At 49.2% G+C, this 19,465-nt stretch overlaps 1 protein-coding gene across 1 annotated transcript in view; it reads right to left on the reverse strand.

Annotated features, from left to right (window-relative positions):
* AP1B1 (adaptor related protein complex 1 subunit beta 1) overlaps positions 1–19,153 on the reverse strand; it is a 55,010-nt gene extending 35,857 nt beyond the window's left edge. The window contains exons 1-2 of the mRNA XM_054996015.1: positions 19,067–19,153; positions 901–963 (exon numbers count right to left, since the gene is read on the reverse strand). Of these exons, the coding sequence (XP_054851990.1) occupies positions 901–937 (37 nt within the window). The 5' untranslated portion in view covers positions 938–963; positions 19,067–19,153. The remainder of the gene's footprint in view (positions 1–900; positions 964–19,066) is intronic.
* Positions 19,154–19,465: the final 312 nt, after the last annotated feature.

Below are 19,465 nucleotides of genomic sequence, written 5' to 3' on the forward strand. Positions count from 1 at the left end.
GGCAGCTCTTGCACTGATCAAACACCCACCACACATCCTGGACGCTGCAAACTTCTTGACAACAAGCTAAGAAGAGTATCTTAAAGGGAAGCGGGGGTGGAAATGAGACTATGAAGAATTAGGAAAATCACTATATGCAAGTGAAGAATTTCAGGGAAGTGTCCTTGGATTATAACATTGGGGGTGTCACAGCTAAAAGAAAAATACATTTATCTGCAAGACAAATCACATAAGCCACGACAACCTGGTTTTTAAAAAAATGTCAGTTATATTGTGTGTTTTAAAAAAATCTGGATTTCAAATGATACAAATGTAGTACACACACATGAAACTTCTGTCATTTTAGCTGTTAAACCGGTTTTTATGCTGTTATGATGTTTTAATTGTACATTCTTGTTGTAAGTCGCCCTGAGCCAGCTTGTGGGAAGGGCAGGGTATAAGGTAAATAAAATACTCGTTCTGTCAGACACAGAATCATGGCCTGCTTTTTAATGGGAAAAGACTTTGGGGGTATGGAGTCAACATCGAGGCAAAAGTTACAAATATGATATAGTATGCCGTGTGCTGCAGTCACTGTGGCAAACTGTGAATACATGACTACCAGAAAGCCCAGGGAGGCCTGCTACTTCCCACCCCATTGTTTTTGCCACGTTTTGCCCAGCAGCTGCCTGCTTTGTTTTTGGTAGGCTCTGGGCACACGAGCTACTTTACAACATGACGTTTCTTAGGCACAGGGATTTTCTTTTAATTTGGAAGCGCTCAACCATGCAATGCCAACTGAGTTCAGTCCACAGACTATTTCATCCTCTCACCTGCTGTTTGCATGAACAAAAATCACGCCCCCCCCCCCATACCTGCATGTTCTGGTAAGAATGAAAAATACCCTTTGGAAAACATTACCTTTCTTTGTGGTGGTGAAGTACTTTGAATCTGTCATTTTGGTCTCTGGTTTGCTGCGTATGTCTGAAAGATGACAAAGAAAGATAAATTAGGTAGAAGCTTTAACACCCAGATAATCCTGCTGCACCAGAGGAAGGATAAAGTTAATTCTTCCTTAGGGTAAATGGCAAAAGGGGCAGAAGGGGTGAGAAGAGAAAGGAGGCAACAGAGAGGGTGTGTGTTTGGCTAGACAAGGAGCCTTATCTGTAACTTTCAGTGCTGCCTTGACAAGGTACACTGTGACCCCTCCTACACCAAAGGATCAGCAGCAGAAGGAAGGCAGTGGCAGCTGCTGTCCTCCACAGGGTGTGGGAGGGGAGTTCCCAGAAGAACAGACGGGATAGGAACAGCAATCAATCCAGCCGAGCAAGACTGAATAAAAGTCACCAAGTTGCCATGCAGCTATGAGAATCAGATGGAGTGCTCCCCCTCATAAAAATCAGTCCCCCTTTTTGGGTCATGCTAAGACAAACCAGACAGAGAATAGAAATGCCGTACAGAGTTCACTTTAGGAATTCATTGCCGCAGGATGTCACAAAAGCTCCTAGAATAAATGGCTTTTGAACAGAAAGATTAAATGTTCTATTTAACTTCTTTGCAGCTACTGGAATCAGAGGATTTAAGGTCAACATTCTATGTAAATATATAAACTGAAAATTCTATGTAAATATATAAACTGAAATAAGATGAAGGGAATATAGAGATATGCTTAAGTAGAGCCTAACAGCCACAATAACTTGTTACAGCTACAACACCCATTATTATTATTATTATTATTATTATTTACGTTTATAGTCCGCCCTCCCCATGGACGGGCTCAGGGCGGATTACAACATACGGATAAAAATACATTGATAAAACGGTACATTAAATAATGATAAAAGCCAGATTTAACAGCATAAAAACAAACTCTGCACTATGTTCTGACTCTGCATTATGTCCCAGGTTCACTTCACCCTTCCCTGCCAACCACAAGGGAAGAGAGGAGTAGGGACGTGAGTTGGTGCGAGACTGGCCACCATTCCTACATGGGGCAGATGACTCAATATAGCCCCCCCACTAATAGGAGACAGGCAGGGAGGCCAATCGGTGGATCTGAGTACTGGCCTCAACCAAATGCCTGGCGGAACATCTCTGTCTTACAGACCTGCCAGAAGGACACAAGGTTTTGGCAGGCCCAAGTATCCTCTGATAGAGAGTTCCACCAGGTTGGGGCCAGGACTGAAAACACCCGGGCCCCTCTAATATGACAAAGGGAACCTCCACAACTAGAGGTGGTATAGCTCTGAATAGCAGTGCAAAGAGGTAACACTTGGGGAAAACCTTGACCTGTATGCCCTTTCTGTTGGCCATCCAGGGCAACTGGTTGGCCACTGAGTGAGGTGGTATGCCAGACAGGATGAATCACTGGTCTAACGCAGCAAGGTTCTTCTTACGTTCTTTAGAGAGCGCCGTGCTTGGATGGCTTGTTGGCGAGGGGAAAGATTTTTTAAAATTTCCCCCAGGAATTTTGTACCATTTTCCTTGTGGGCTGTTATCATTAGGCTGATGCAGATACCTGAAATTCTTCACGCAAAGTGGCTCCGCATGGGGGGGGGGGCTAAAATCAGAACCATGCAATCAGACTTACACGCACCACTTCTAAGCAGCAATTTGCATTGATGCAAGCGGCCAAAAATAGTCCATCAGAAAGCAGTGCCTGCCAGCACTGCCACAGCAAGCCTAACATCACGGTCTCCATACTGCTGTACCCACAAAGATTCTCCATATGGAAACAGTCAAGGCTGAACCACACTGAAACAAAAAGGCAATTCTGAATCTCTTCCTTACAATATTATCCCCCAAATTCCTGATTTTTTTCCTCTTTTATGCCAACTGAAACTGTGACTTCATGCCATTTTCTGTACCAAGTTTTCCCCCCATTTATGCATCAAAAAGGCAGCATTAACTTATGTGTATATATTTTATATACACATATACTACATAAAAGTGACAGTCTGCCATACAATCACTCTCTCCGCACCCCCAGACCATACAGACAGGAAAGGGAGATATCCCTGAAGCTAAGCAATTTTGCTTGCTGCTTCTCCAAGGTTATGGGCTGCTGTACATGTTTGTCTCCAAGCTTAGCAATCCTTTCTCTAATTACTTGATTCTGAAGACAGACACATGCTTACAGAATCCACATGCTCATTCCCATTCAGTCACTTAGATTAGATCAGCATTCTGAGAATAAAAAGTTTTGTACATACCCTCCCCCTCCATTTCACACGTTTCCAGTCCTTACAGCTGCAGAGACTATGAGCTGTGGTCAATAGGAGGTGATGTTTAACATTAGTGTGGGGGTTGAGGGTCGTTTCTAGTAGTTATAGCAAACCTGTAAAGCTTTGGAGCCAACGTTACATTCATTCAAGTGAACTCAGAGTGGACTGTGAGCCACCATTCAGTTCCACAACATTTACATCACTGAAGTGGAAAGACAAGGAATGGCAAATTCCAAGCACTTCTGGACTCACCAATCTTGGCTGGAAACTATTCTAAAGAAAAATGTGGTTTAAACTGCTCCCTCTGCCTAATCCCCTAAGAAAATACTATCTTGAGCAGAATTCTTCTACTTTAAATGAGGGATATATAGGGGCAGCCCTTACCTAAGGGACATCATCCCAAATGCCACTATCAATTGTGCATAGTAGTAAATATTACCAACTGGAAACACCAGGGGAACAGTCCAGATGCACTGAGGAGCAATGCTTGAACCTCCAATTGCCAAAACAGAAGCAAAAGACAACTTCAGAATTAAAGATGCCCCCTGAAATGCAACTTCCTAGTAAATCAGTTGGAGGAGAGGGTTGGGTCCTGCCCATGTACCCACTACTTCCTTCTCTAAAGATTCCCCTGTCTGGTGTCACACCTCTGAAGTGGGCACCAAAGCAAGCCTGGAATGAGATGCAATGGCAGAAGGTGCAAGATGCAAACAGAGGAGGTAGGGTGATTTCAGGGGGTGGTTAGGGCCTGAACGGCCTGCCACTCCTTCCCCCAGCAGAAAATAAGACTTGACAGGATAAAAAGATGCTGGGGAGAAGGATTACCGGGTGGGGGGGGGGAAGAGGTAAGAGCACAAGGCAGAGGAAAAGCTTAACACTCACTTCCCACCCGTCACTTCTCTACTTAAAATCATGGCCCTCTGCTTCACAGCTCATTGGCGCACACATTTTAAAACACTCTTCATTAACAATATTTATGACAACAGGGTACAACCCACATCTGAAGACACACGTTATAAGAAATAAAAACAGGAATTTTCCTGCTTGCTTAATCTCAAGGAGCTAGCCCATGTACAAGAGCACCAGGCCCTGCCTTCCAAAAAACACCCTGGGATCATATTTAGATACCTCTTTAAGGACAGGAGATGCGGTTTGGGGAGAGCCATGAAGAATACCTCTTACACCCTGCACTCTTGCCATATTGGTAGCACAGTCAACAGTGCTTGTTCATGGTGACCGAAAGGAAGAAGCCAACAAACATGCTTTGCTTGCAGAAGGCCCTAGGCTCAATCCCAAGCATCTGCAGGATCTCACATAGCAGGTCTGGGAAAGACCATTATCTATATATATTAAGAGATTTGTGTTCAGTCAAAAGAGCACCAGGAAAGATGCACCAAAAGCTTACTCAGTATGAGCCAGCTCCTTATATGCTGGGAAGGGACCATATGTAGAAGGTCTCAGATCCAATCCTCATTTCAAAAATGATCTTAGTAGCAGGACAACGAAGACTTCTATCCAAGTTAGTAACACGGGAGAAGCATCCCCTTGTACAAAGTAGGCAATACTGGGCTAAAATGTATCAGTGACTTGAATAAGATAGCTTTGCAGCTCAGTGCTTTTATTTATTTTACAAAACTTATACCCACCTTTCTGCTCTCCCAAGAGGCACTAAGGTGGCTAACAAATTAAAAACGTATAATATAATCATCACAAAAACATTAAAACTAGCAAAAAACACATCATTAAAACAATTAAAACCAGAGCTAAAATACACATACAGAATACACATACGGAAACATAAAAACAATTGAAACAGTGGACAGGAATGAGGGATCACTGAGGGAACAGTGTTAAACCAAACAAAGAAGTCTTCACCCACTGGTGGAAGATGGCAGCCGAAAGTGACAGATGAGTCTCCTTGGGGGGACCATTCCAGAGTTTTGGTGCCATGATTGTCCGGGGTCTGAGCCCCAGCCCCCAGACTTGACAAGAGGGAACAGCAGGGGACAAAAGGGTGGCAGCAACTCCACCCCCCAAGCCGGCAACCAGGGCCAGAACCTACCTACTCCATGGGGAAGGGGCAAAAGGCCAGTACCTCAGAGGGGTGGAGGGGGCAAGGAGAAACCAGCCAGCCCCACCCTCCAGGGGGAAGAGAGGGGGCTAAGCAGGCCGGAGGGAAAGGGACACAGCAGGGAGAAGGTGGGTCCAGCAGCAGCAGCAGCAACCCAAGCAGAGCCCTTACCTGGCAGGGAGAGGACGCCGCCGCTGCAGCCCAGAGCCACACCATGGCTAGAAGACAGCAGCCTGGCTCAGGAGTTGCTAGAAGCCAAGCCTCTCCAGGGGGGGCTGCCACAGGCATTCTGGGGGAGGAGATGGGTAACCCTGCCCAGCATTGCTGAGCAGGCAGCGCAGAAGCTGGCTAAGGCAGCTCCTCGTGAGCAGGGCCAGGCAAGCCCAACAGCACAGAGGCTGGCTGGGGCAGCTCCTCGTGAGCAAGGCCAGGCAAGCTCAATAGCACAGAGGCTGGCTGGGGCAGCTCCTCGGGAGCAAGGCCAGGCAAGCCCAATAGCACAAGGGCTGGCTGGGGCAGCTCCTCGTGAGCAAGGCCAAGGAGCCCTCAGCTGGGGATGGCTCGCACTCAACCCCACCCTGCCAGCATGGCAAAAGGGCCCAGGAGGGATTAGTGGTTGGAGGGAAACACCTGGAGGAATGCACAGCTGGGCCCAGTCAGGAGAGGGAACAAGCCTGGAAGGAGGGCGGGGTGGAGAAAGGAAACCCTATAAAGGGTGGCTGGGAAGAGCTCTGCGGTGGTGGGTGTGAGTGAGGAGTGATGATGTGGAGTGAGAGCAGTAGGATGCAAGGGTGGAGGCTTGGAGGAAAGTTCTGGAAGGAGGAGATGGAGGACACAGAGGGTAAGCAGGCCAGGTTGAGCAGGCCAGCGAGTGGACTGAGAGGGAGTCTGGGTGAGGTATACCGCCCCTCCTTCCACAGAGCAGGGTCCTGCAGAGTCCCTGGCCCCCCTGTGACGTCAGGAGCAGACCGCCCAGTGCCACGCCCAGCGGCAGCTGTGGCAAGCCCTGACAAGTTGGTGGCCCGTACGGGGAGAGACGTTCCGACGCAGGCGCCAGTCAAGGGGCGGCCTCCCAAGGCCGCCACCCCAGTGGAGCTCGGACTGTGGCTGGAGGAACGCCAGGATAGGATGTGGGGAAGGCTGGAGGCAGCCTACCCAGCTGCTCCAGCGGAACTAACACTGACAGCAGAGCCGCAGATGCAAGCCGGCGCGCTCACAGAGGCCTTGCCAAGGGTTTCCGCCTTCGTTTGGGAAAATAACCCACCGCCTGGCAAGCAGGTGCAGAGTCTATGCGCCACCGTGAGGATAGGCCGGCTGATCCTACAAGCCCTATTGGACTCTGGGAGTGCAGTCTCAGCAATTAAACCCCAGCTTCTCCCAGCTGCCACCCCAGTGCACCGCTGGATCCCGGTGACGGACGTGATGGGCCGCACCCAGCCGTACCCTACGGCCCTAATCACAATAGAGTACCTAGGGGTCTGCCACCAAATGGAAGTTGCCCGGGTAGCCCACCTACCCGTGCCAGTGCTGCTGGGAAGAGACGCCCCAGGGTTCTTCAGGCTCCTCAAGCAGGCAACGGAGAAATTGGGAAGAGACGCCCCCGGGAATGCCGGGCTGCTGTTGGAGGCGGCAGGGGAATTGGCAGGCCCTCAAGTTGCCACCGCTCTGCAAGTGGAGGAGGCCAACGACCCGGGCGAGGGTCCCTCTGTCAGACCAGGGGCAGAACCACAGGTTGAAGACCCAACGGGACCCCCGGCAGACCACCCATTCCGCGATGCCCAAGGGGCAGATGAGTCCTTGCAGCGCTTGCGAGAGACAGCCGCTCGTGAGGAGGAGCAGGTGCGGGATGAACGGAGGTCCCAGCGGCTCCCTCGCATCGAGAAGCAAGGAGGGGTTTGGGTTCGCCTAGCTCGTGCCCCAAGTGGCCAGGGGGAGGTCCGCCAGCTATTGGTGCCGGCGGCCTACCGGGCCGAAGTCCTCCGCACGGCCCATGAGCATGCGTGGGCCGGGCATCTGGGGCACCACAAGACCCTGAAGAAGATCCTTGAACAGTTCTTCTGGCCCTCCGTGAATGCAGATGTGAAGGCCCACTGCCGCTCGTGTCCCACCTGCCAGCGGGTGGCAGCCCGCCGCCCACCGAAGGCCCCCCTCTCCCCGCTACCCGTCATGGAGACACCCTTCCAACGGATCGCGATGGACTTCATTGGACCGCTGCCACGCACACCCCGGGGCCATCGCTTTGCCCTGGTGATTGTGGACTATGCCACGCGGTTCCCCGAGGTCATCCCGCTGAAAACCATGCAGACCCCGGGGGTGGTCCGGGCCCTGTCCAAGTTTTTCGCGATGGTGGGGCTGCCAGATGAAATCCTGACGGATCGAGGGGGCCCGTTCCGTGCCACAGCCATGCGCCAACTCTGCCGGAATTTGGGGATCCGGCAGGTGTTCACCTCGGCTTACCACCCTCAAACAGATGGTTTGGCAGAGCGGCTGAACCAGACTGTCAAGGAGGCCCTGAAGAAGATGACACGGGACAAGCCTCACCAGTGGGACCTGTACATCGACCCGCTCATGTTCGCCCTCAGGGAGACCCCGCAGGCCTCCACTGGCTTCAGCCCATTCGAGCTGCTATATGGGCGCAAGCCACGAGGGATGCTCTCCCGGCTGACAGAACGCTGGGGGCCCCAGGCCAGCAACCCTGCGCCCACCCCACAGGAGTACGTGAGCCAGCTCCGTGATCGGGTGCAACAGTCCCAAGCCGAGGCGAACCGCAGACTGACTCGCACCCAGGCGAAGCAGAAAGCCGCCTACGACCGGGGTGCACGGATGAGGACTTTCCAGGCTGGAGAGAAGGTCCTGGTGCACCACTCGGTATTTCCCAGAGAGGGAGGGGACGCTTGGAGGGGCCCCTACCCGATTCGAAGGGTGCTGGGCCCCACTACCTATGAAGTCCAGTGCGGGGTCGGCCGACGTCGGCGGAAGACCCTGCATGTGAACCTCCTGAAGCAGTGGCACGAGCGCCCCGAAGAGGAGTGTGGCATGGCTGAGGACCCATTGGAGCTCCCTGACAGTGAGCTGCCGTGGACCTCTGAAGCCCCGGAGTTTGAGGCGCCCAAGGTGGACCCCCAGCTTGATCCAGCTCAACGGGCCCAGCTACGAGACCTCTGTGCACGGGTTCCCGGGGTCTTCTCCCGCAGGCCAGGCAGCACCAGCCTGATTCAACATGCCATCCCAACCAGCCCGGGGCAGACAGCCCGGGCTACCTGGCGCCCCATCCCCAGGAAGCGGTGGGAGGCAGTGGAGAAGGAGACAAATGAGATGCTCCGGCTGGGTGTAATCGAACCCTCACGGAGTGCCTGGAGGAGCCCGATAGTCCTGGTTCCCAAGCCAGACGGGACCACCCGGTTTTGCATTGACTATCGCGAACTGAATAAGGTGGCCCAGTTCGACGCCTACCCCATGCCCCGAGCAGACGTGCTGGTGGACCACCTGGGGTCCGCCCGCTACCTGTCGGCCCTGGACTTAACAAAGGGCTACTGGCAGGTGCCCGTACGGCTAGAGGACCGGGAGAAGACGGCCTTTGCCACCCCCCAAGGCCTCTTCCAATTCAAGAAGATGCCGTTTGGCCTGCATGGGGCGGCGGCCACCTTTCAGCGGCTGGTGGACCAGGTGCTGGGAGAGTGCCGGGCGTACGCCATGGCATACATTGATGATATTATTATCTTCAGCCCCGACTGGCCCACCCACCTCCAACACCTGGAGGCCGTCTTAAGGGCCCTCCAACGAGCTGGGCTAAGGGCGAACCCGAAAAAGAGCCACCTGGGGTTCCAGGAACTCCAATACCTGGGCTTCGTGGTCGGGGGAGGACAAGTCAGGCCACCACCGGACAAGGTGGCCTCAATAGCCGACGCCCCACAGCCCAAGACCAAGAAGCAGGTTCGGAGATTCCTAGGACTGCTGGGGTATTATGGGCGGTTCATCCCCCACTTTGCCTCCCGAGCGGCGCCCCTGACGGACAGCTTAAGGAAGGGGCTGCCCAACCAAGTCCGGTGGACCCCAGAACTAGAGGCAGCTTTCAAAGACCTGCGTTCCGCCCTCTCTAACGCCACTGCCCTGTGGAACCCGGACTTTGACCGGCCCTTCACACTGGCCACAGACGCTTCGGACACCGGCCTCGGGGCTGTGCTGACCCAGGAACGTGACGGAGCAGACTTCCCGATTCTCTTCCTGAGTCGGAAGCTACAGCCCGCCGAGAAGCGCTATGCCACGGTGGAGCGGGAGGCCCTAGCGGTCAAGTGGGCGGTGGGGGCCCTGCAGTACTACCTGGCCAACAACCCCTTTATACTGCTGACGGACCATGCACCCCTGCAGTGGCTCCATCGCATGAAGGCACACAACCCCAGGGTGCTACGCTGGTACCTCTCCCTTCTACCCTTCCAATTTACCATCAAATACCGCCGGGGGGCACGGCATGTGGACGCAGACTATATGTCCCGCATGTTTGAGACTGAGCCAGACCCCCACAACTCAAAGCCAAGCGGGGGTGTGTGTCCGGGGTCTGAGCCCCAGCCCCCAGACTTGACAAGAGGGAACAGCAGGGGACAAAAGGGTGGCAGCAACTCCACCCCCCAAGCCGGCAACCAGGGCCAGAACCTACCTACTCCATGGGGAAGGGGCAAAAGGCCAGTACCTCAGAGGGGTGGAGGGGGCAAGGAGAAACCAGCCAGCCCCACCCTCCAGGGGGAAGAGAGGGGGCTAAGCAGGCCGGAGGGAAAGGGACACAGCAGGGAGAAGGTGGGTCCAGCAGCAGCAGCAGCAACCCAAGCAGAGCCCTTACCTGGCAGGGAGAGGACGCCGCCGCTGCAGCCCAGAGCCACACCATGGCTAGAAGACAGCAGCCTGGCTCAGGAGTTGCTAGAAGCCAAGCCTCTCCAGGGGGGGCTGCCACAGGCATTCTGGGGGAGGAGATGGGTAACCCTGCCCAGCATTGCTGAGCAGGCAGCGCAGAAGCTGGCTAAGGCAGCTCCTCGTGAGCAGGGCCAGGCAAGCCCAACAGCACAGAGGCTGGCTGGGGCAGCTCCTCGTGAGCAAGGCCAGGCAAGCTCAATAGCACAGAGGCTGGCTGGGGCAGCTCCTCGGGAGCAAGGCCAGGCAAGCCCAATAGCACAAGGGCTGGCTGGGGCAGCTCCTCGTGAGCAAGGCCAAGGAGCCCTCAGCTGGGGATGGCTCGCACTCAACCCCACCCTGCCAGCATGGCAAAAGGGCCCAGGAGGGATTAGTGGTTGGAGGGAAACACCTGGAGGAATGCACAGCTGGGCCCAGTCAGGAGAGGGAACAAGCCTGGAAGGAGGGCGGGGTGGAGAAAGGAAACCCTATAAAGGGTGGCTGGGAAGAGCTCTGCGGTGGTGGGTGTGAGTGAGGAGTGATGATGTGGAGTGAGAGCAGTAGGATGCAAGGGTGGAGGCTTGGAGGAAAGTTCTGGAAGGAGGAGATGGAGGACACAGAGGGTAAGCAGGCCAGGTTGAGCAGGCCAGCGAGTGGACTGAGAGGGAGTCTGGGTGAGGTATACCGCCCCTCCTTCCACAGAGCAGGGTCCTGCAGAGTCCCTGGCCCCCCTGTGACGTCAGGAGCAGACCGCCCAGTGCCACGCCCAGCGGCAGCTGTGGCAAGCCCTGACAATGATCAAGAAGGCCCTCTTCCAGGTTGCCACCCACCTAGTTTCAGTAGGAGGGGCTAACCAAAGAAAGACCTTGGAAGGTTCATAAGTGAGTATGATGGTCCCAAACCAGCACCTCGATTTATGCCCAGAAACACAGTGGGAGCCACTGCAGATGAGCCAAGACTGGAGTGATATGGTTCCTATGATCCTTTCCATCCAACATACATTGTGAGCCACTTTTTGGCAGGTTTGAAGGATTTATATACCACTTCTCCAGAAGAACTGCTCAAGGTGTCTCAGTAATGCCATCAAAAGGAACACTTGCATTAAAACAATAATCAAGCAATAAAAATAAACCCAGTTACTAAGTAAAACAGTACAACCTAGCAGCAATATAGCAACCAGTCAGTAAAACAGGGCGAGGACTCGACTCTAGAGGCGCAGATAAGTCAAAATTATCACAGGCAGGGTAAGTCAGGCTGATTATCAACTTCAAACTTCACACTCCAGCTTTTCTGATACCTGAGTTAACGGCCAAGAGTTGATAACCTCATCCGCATTAGCCCAGCCGCTGCATTTAGGACAGCCAATTTTGTACTGAAAGGCTGGTTACCCAAAGCACCCTTGCTACAGCTGAAGCACAGCACCTACCTACTTGCACTGCAGTATCTCATTGAACAGCTCCATCAAGGACATGTTGCAGCAAATCCCTCCATTATCTTACTGCACTGACACAGTTGGGGGCTTTCAAACAGCCCTTGTATTGTCCAGCACCCTACTCTAGCAGAAAAGAAGTCCCAAATTCAGCCTACTTTTTTAGACAAATACATGCCTTAGGGGTTGGGCAGAAGAGCATTCTTGCCATGAAAATCACATGTAGGTTTACAGCAGATATAAGCACCTGGCTCTAGGGTAATATATACCCACTGCACACTGGGGGCAGAGATCTGGGTTTTTTTTGTTTGTTTTGCTTCTGTTACACTGAAAAGCACCATGCAGACTGATGGTATTAAAATAATAAATCTAAAGCTCACAGAGTGGAGATTGTCAATACTTCCCAGAATTTTGATACCTAGGGCATAGGGAGGTTTGCTGGATTAAAAATGGAAGCAAACTGTTGCCAAATAAGAGATGCGTAATTTTGGTTTTTAATGGTTTGAAAGCCATCTTGAGAAACTTGGTTGCCAAGGCAATTTTAGCAGTAGAAAAGAACAAGAGTCTAGCAGCACCTATAAGACTAACAAAATGTGTGGTAGAGTATGAGCTTTCGTGAACCATGGCTCACTTCTTCTGTCCAGGCAATGTGGGTTTGGGAATGTGGTCATACTTCCTGGCCATGTGATGTTTTGGGACTGTCCTGCACCTGTCAGCTGTAGTATGGGCTACACAGAGCACGCTGGCAAATCTACAACAACTCCCTTGGAATGATGTCGCTGCCAAGCATCCGCACAGAGAGGGATGGATATTAAAGCTGCAAAGGGCTTCCCCACATAACAGGTATAGAGTAATGGATGCATTTGGTGTAATTTTTCACATTTCAGCCCCTGGTGCAAGAGAGCAGCATGCCCCAGAACTAGTTTAGGAGTTGCTGGGTTGTACTTCATCCTCTGACATGAAACAGTACCAACATCCACTTAACTGTTTGGCAAATGTTGCTAAGAGGTCAGTACCACAAAAGCACCTCCCATGAGACCCCACTAGGCTTTTGTTGACCACTACTCTTCGGTAAGACAAATTAGAAGGAAACATGGAAGTCCTCACAGATTGCTTTAATTCAGCAGACTATAGTGACCAAGGAAGTAAGGCAGCATCCTTGAACAGAGTACTCACAATAGTTCCCCTGAATCAGTGCCTTCCTCCTTCCAGCCCTTTTGATCTGCCCTACTGCTAAAGTTTAAGTTGTAATCTTCTTGGAACACACTATATACTGTTTTTGTTTTTTATTAAGTGCCAAGGAAGCTTATCGTCCTATATAAACAGGGCTTTGCAACCATACTCATTAGCGATGGCGAATTTTAATTTGTCAAGAACCCCTACCCTTTGGCAAAGTCTGTGGAAAAGTACACATGCAATTCATCTCGGCAACACTGCCCCACTGAGGGCCATCATGTTCATATAGGAATGAGAAATCTTACTGCTTTCCAAGGGCTGATGTGGCAGGGATGAACTGAACACCATCTTCCCCAGCTCCAATCCAAGCCAGAAGGGAGAAGGTATTCTTTTCTACAGCCATGGTGATCTCAGAGATGCTCTGAGCACTTCCAAAGATAATATGACAGGGACTAGCCCAGGGTTCAACAAATTCCAGGCACCAGGTCACCATGGCACCTAGAAATTTTTATGTAGCGCCTAGTATTTTCATCAAGGAATCTACTGGAGCAGCAACAGCACAAGTACAAAGCTTATTTAAGTACAAAGCTTATTTATTATTCCTCATCAGAATGTGGTGTTGCGCACCAAAAATGTGTTATGAAGTTCTTGTCATTGCTTGTTTATATGTAAACTTACCTGTACACCATTCAAGGGTAGTGGATGAATTCATTTCTTAACCGGTTGCTTTCTATACTGGCTCCAATATTCATTTAAATGGAGAATACTGGAATTTGGTAAGGATTGTTTTCATCAGTTGTAATTATTTTTAACCTGGATGTATCTGTTTTCTGTGAATATGATTTTTGCTTGTAAGTTGCTTCAAATGCTCAGAGAAATGGGTGACAAAAGTTTTAAATAATAAATATGGTAGAAGTAGACAGATGTTTTCTCCTCTGTCTTCTGTGACACAAGGCCTTGCGGTCAAACTTCATAAGATCAATTGGTAGTAGATTGGAAACTGGCAAAACTTAATAAATGTACCTCCTGCAGACTCTTAGCTTAGAGTATTTGTACATGCAAGGCATACTTGCAACTAGGGAATTTGTAGTCACAAGACATGATCGTGGCTATTGGCTCAGACGACCTTGTAGCGGTGATCGACAGCTATAAGCCGTGACAGCTAAACTGACCATCTAGGTTCAATTTTAAAACTTTTCAAAATCCATCAAGAACAGAAGTGGGCTGCTGCCTTCATACCCTGCTTGTGAGAGTCTTGGAGGCCACACAGAAATGGCAGGCTACAGAGATGAGGGGTAGAAAATTTTCCAATGCTATATTTTTCCACGGAAAAAATTCCGCTAACCTATATCTAGGCTGGTGTGCTTCAAATGAGTCATGTTAAATGGGCTCAATGTCAGACAAATGTCAGGCATGGACAAACTTCAGTAGTTGTTCATGGCCCAGGTTTGTACGTATTTGCCTTCTTTTGCTAACATTATATACATTGGAAAACATTCTGGAACTTTGTTCCTAGAGAATCTTCATGATTGGGATACTGCACTGACTCTCTCGACATTTCATTTGATTCAGCAGGGCTCTTGTGATGTTTAACCCATTGCTAACATTTACAGCCAAGCTAATAGTGACAGCAGCCACAGGTCCATACTGCAGCTGTTGAAGCCACTTCAGAAGCACCAGTTGGCCTTTTAAAATTTCCACAAGGTCCCAATGCAGAGTGCGCACAGCAGCTTTAGCTCTCCTCCCACCAGTGCCTTTTCAGGTGCCAAGACAATACATCTCCCCTGAAAGACATCTCTCCGAAAAGGTGCAGGAAGGGGGAAAGCGGGGCTGCTGCACATGCTCCCTGCTTGTGGTCTTAAGATCAGGATTTTAACAGATCTGCCTTTTGTATGGAATCCTGTCTGCCACTTGGAATGACAGATGTCCAAACTGACCCAATGTTGCCCTTCCCAAATACTTTCAGTTCCCTGTCGCAACTTAGCTGAATGCAGCTTGCATCAACATTTCCTGTGCTCTTCTAAGACCAAAAATCATCTTTTTCTACTAAAAAATGAGGTCATAAGAAAGAGACTGAACAAGTCTGAAGTTCTATTCCCAATACTCTAATGGAAATGATCTACTCTAAATGAAATGATCTCATTGTAGAAATTCCTTCAATGAAAGTTCACTTTACAGAAAGAAGCCAAGTGCTTGTTTACCTCTACCCCAAACTCCTGCTTACAGCCAAGTTTTGCTGTAACAGCAGGGAAACATCCCTATAACCCTGCCATATAGCATCAAAATCATCATCTTGTTTCCACAAACAGATGTGTCCCAGAAAAAGAAATCATGCAGATGTCTTAACAAAAGTGTAGCCTTTAGCCACCTGTTTCTACAGTCATCATTTCCTATGTTTTCAATGGCAGAAGTCCATAGTTCCATGGGCTGAGTAAGGGTTTTACGTATGTAGCACATCAGATACTGTCTGGGCACCTTCAATTAAAAGAATCTCAGCGAGCAGAGCTGGGAATACACACTTTCCAAAGCCCCTGAAGAACCACTGCCAGTTGGGAGTTTGTGATGTCAGGCAATACAGACCCCATTGTCTGTTTCAGCAGAAATGACCCTCATTATGTTTGTACTCGCACTGGCAGTTATATAAGTTATTACACTGTAGATCTTGTTCCAATTTCATCAGAAAGGGAAGCAGAACTAGTTAGAGAGTTCCCTTCACAGCATCAATAACTTCTATTTCTAGACAAGTTCAGGGCTGGGAACATGGTGGCCAGATGTAGTGACAATTGTGCAATTAAAGAAATGAACTCATATGGCCAGAGAAAATGGAACCTTTCTGAGAAGGAGCCACAAAGAAGGCTCCCTTCCAAGATGGAACTGCCCTAGGAATCTGAAAAGAGTAATCCTATTTTCCACCTCCAATTCTCTTTCAGTACTTCTACAAATTCAGTTGCAAAGCAGTTTCAAGTCTGCAGCTGAAGAGCAAGATTTAGGTTCAATATCACCTTAAAGACCAACTAGATTTCTAAGGTATGAACTTTCGAGCATCACGGATTCCTTTGTCAGATATGAGAAGCAAAGCAGAGTTCTCACTAGGAATTTGAACGAACTCACCCTGAGAAATTGCACTGGTTTTATAAAATGAACCCCACTGGACCTTGTAATGCCTCAGGTCTGGCCTTTACAGGCTACAGAATGAGGTGGTCAGAAGGAAAGCAAGAGGGCAACCACTTTAAGTGTTTCTATGCTGACAATCACCCCCCCCCCAAATTTATCCCTACAAATATAAAAGAAGCACAGCAGAGTGAAACATGCTAATCCAGCCAATTCCCTACAATTGCTAAATTTTGTACTGACTTTTTTTTTAAAGAATAGGAGCAGGATTTAAAGATAGCATTCCCCACCTTCAGACTGAAGTGGGCATTCCAACTCCACTGCTTCTTCTCTTTCACTCTGCTTTATATATAAGCCAATCCTCAAACATTTCACCTGAGGAGCAACCACCAAATCTGCTTCCAACTTGTCTAATGTGAAACCGCAGCCTTTCGCTAGATCTATTTTAAAATACCCCTCACCAGATAAGAACAAGGCCCATTCATACTCAAGATCTCCAAAGTCTGTTCAGATGCTATTAGAAAGCAGCTACAATTCACATACGTTTTTGTTACACATGTGGATCTAGTTACAAAATTTCTAACATTTGAAGAGCTGAATGGATTTCTGAAAAGCCAGAAATTGTTGCAAGGGTTATGAGTTCACACATTCCATGGGACAGATTTTACTTCTACCCACTAAGTCAAACGAGCAGCCCAAATTTTGAAGACAAACGTGTCATCAAGATGCTATATTACACCAGACTCAGAATAAAGATTAATCCCAAGTGCTGGAAATCTCAAAAGCACCCTGAAGCGTTTTTTTAAAAAAAAAACTATTTAAAATTGAGCAGCACTAGAAATATAACATGGTTGTTTAATTACCATTTGCTTGTGGCAATTAAAAAATCAATTCCAGCTGACCAGGTAGGGAAGTAAGTTCTTGTAAACTGAATGAGAAATCTGCTGCCTTCATCTCCAAAACTTGGCCCCCAATAAACATTCTAGCTCTTGCGGAATGATTTTCAAAGCTTTACAAAAAAAAAGAGCAGAGGAAGAGAAAGGAAGAGACTGTACCACCTTAAAAATGCCTCTGCTTACTTTTAAAAGTTAACCGGGTACCCTTTTAACAGACATTAATCACATGGTTGCTGTGCAGATGAATGAATGCCAATAAGCTTATAATATTTAAATGCATTTAACACGCTAATAAGCGGAGTTTTCTGCCTGTCCTTACCCATCAACTTTACTTTGTGTGCTGAAGAACATACTGTAGAAGGCAAGAAGCTCATGTCAGAGGGATGAAAGTCCACTGGCTTAGAGGCCAGAGCCCCCTAACTGGCAGGACACTGCTGTTTGAATTAACAGAATGGATGCAAGGTACATACACTGATCTCTTTGTGAACATGGGAGCATACTAAAGCCTTTAGAAGTATATGACATGTGGTCAGTGATGTGGGTTTTCCAGGAAAAAAATTCCAGACAATATAGTACATCAGTGCAATTCTACACAGAGTTACACCAGTCTAAGCTTATGGAAATTAATGAACTTAGACTAGAGTAACTGCACTACACTGTTAATCTGTCAGAGTCCCTTCTTTCATCTATTTGCATGCACGGAGAAGGATACACACAACACTTCTTCCCTCCACCTTTTTAGCTACCACAAATGCAAATATAGTCTGGGAATTTAAAGCTGTATCTTTTTGTACACTTAATTGGGTAGTAATCTCATAGAACTTACTTCTAAATAAACATACTGGCTATTCAAATTGAAGAGACTGTTAAGAGCTAACCAATTTATACTCGCTCAATCTTTACAACAATTATGTAGAGTAAAGGCATATCGCCTCCACCTTGTAGATGTGGAGGTAGGGTGAAGCAGACTAGATAAAAGTGTGTTCCGTAAGATCATTTACTTGGCTTGTAGTGCAAGCAAGATTGGAACCAGGGGCCTGCCCAGCTTAAGTCCACACATTAAACAACAGTACACCAGGGCTTGTCACTGACTGCTCAACAGAAGGCTGAGCCAATTCTCAATCTCTGAGGTACATACATATTTCCACAATTGGCTCATAAATATTTTAGATATACCCTTACTGAAAAACCATAGCTGTGTATCTAGAACAAACATAGAGTCTTAAGCGTCACTCTACACCAGTGCCAGTTCACATTATCCACACTCACTGTCTCAGGAATGCTTGTTGAGAGGTAACATAAGAATCTTGTAAATAAATTTTAAAAATTTAAAACGTGCTCCAAGAGATACCAAATTGGAGGATGCATAGGTCCTTAAGAAGTGATGCACAGGCCTGAAGAAGAAAATGCACAGGTCTGAAGAAGTGAGCTGTGACTCACAAAAGCTCATACCCTACCACAAATTTTTTAGTTTTATAGGCGCTACTGGACTCTCGCTCTTTTCTACTGCTACAGACTAACACAACTACCCACTTTGAGCTAGATCTTTACCAGTGACACACCAGGCAGTATTTTCCCACTATTTAGTCATGAAAATCTCACTTTTGTATTTATCAAGTCACCCCAATTCTCACCACTCAATTTCTAGGGGGTGGGGGTGGGCGGGCAGGAATTGCCAGGAATCCACTGGAAACAAACAACACTCTCCAAGACTTACAGGATTTGAGTCCAGGGTCACCTTAGAGACCAACAAGATTTTCAGGGTGTGAGCTTTGGAGACTCAAACTCCCTCCTTCAGATACTGGAAGAAGGCAGGGGTTTGCATGAAGGGGGGTTTCCACCTCCGTCTCCCTTCTGAAGAAGGAAGTTTTGACTCTCAAAAGCGTATACACTAAAAACCTTGTTAGTCCCCAAAGTGACAATCCTGCTGTTCTCCTCCAGACCAGCACGGCTACCTACCTGGAGCTATCTCCAAGACCTACAAGCCCTCCCTTTGACCCCCGGGTCTGCTTAGTCAACAGGGGAGGAAGGACATTCGGAACATTCTTGCTGCTGAGGTCCAAGAGCTGGCCTCCATTTGCCATTGCAGAGCACACACCACCACAGACGAGCAAGCCGGGGCTACCGGAGAAGGGCGGATTAGACAGCTAGGGAACCCGTTTCAGAGGAACCGTCAGAGGAGAGAATGAGGCGCTTTCCTTCCCCCGGGGCGGGGGCATTGAGACGGGGCTGCCTTCCCAGCTCTGCTCCAGGCCCAGGTGGAATCTTTGCAGGGAACCCCTCGGCCGAAGCTGCCTACCTGGCACGCCAGCTGCTGCGGGCACGGCTCAGCTCCTGTCCGGCTGCAGCCGCTTCGTTTCCCCTTCTTGGCTGCAGCCCCAGCGGAAGTGGAGGGAAGAAAAATGACACGCTGAAGCACTTCCAGGGCGACAGAAGGGAACCGGAAGGAGAGGAGAGAGAGGAATTGGGGCTGCAAAGGATTGCACGCCCGTGGCTTAGTTGTGTAACGTTGCGCAGGCTTTCTTGAGCAGGACGCCTTTACAGTGCCAATGGCAGTAATAGTCACAAAATTCCGGGGGTGGGGGGGGGGGTGTTGTGAGTTTCAAGTGCCGTTTGGAGGCTGCTTGCTGCTGCAGTAACTGCAGGAGAATCTGGTGGGCTCTGTAGAGACTCTAGCAGATTAAGCTAGAACCCTATC

This window comes from Eublepharis macularius, chromosome 13 (assembly GCF_028583425.1).
Source record: "Eublepharis macularius isolate TG4126 chromosome 13, MPM_Emac_v1.0, whole genome shotgun sequence".
Classification (NCBI taxonomy): Eukaryota; Metazoa; Chordata; class Lepidosauria; order Squamata; family Eublepharidae; genus Eublepharis; species Eublepharis macularius.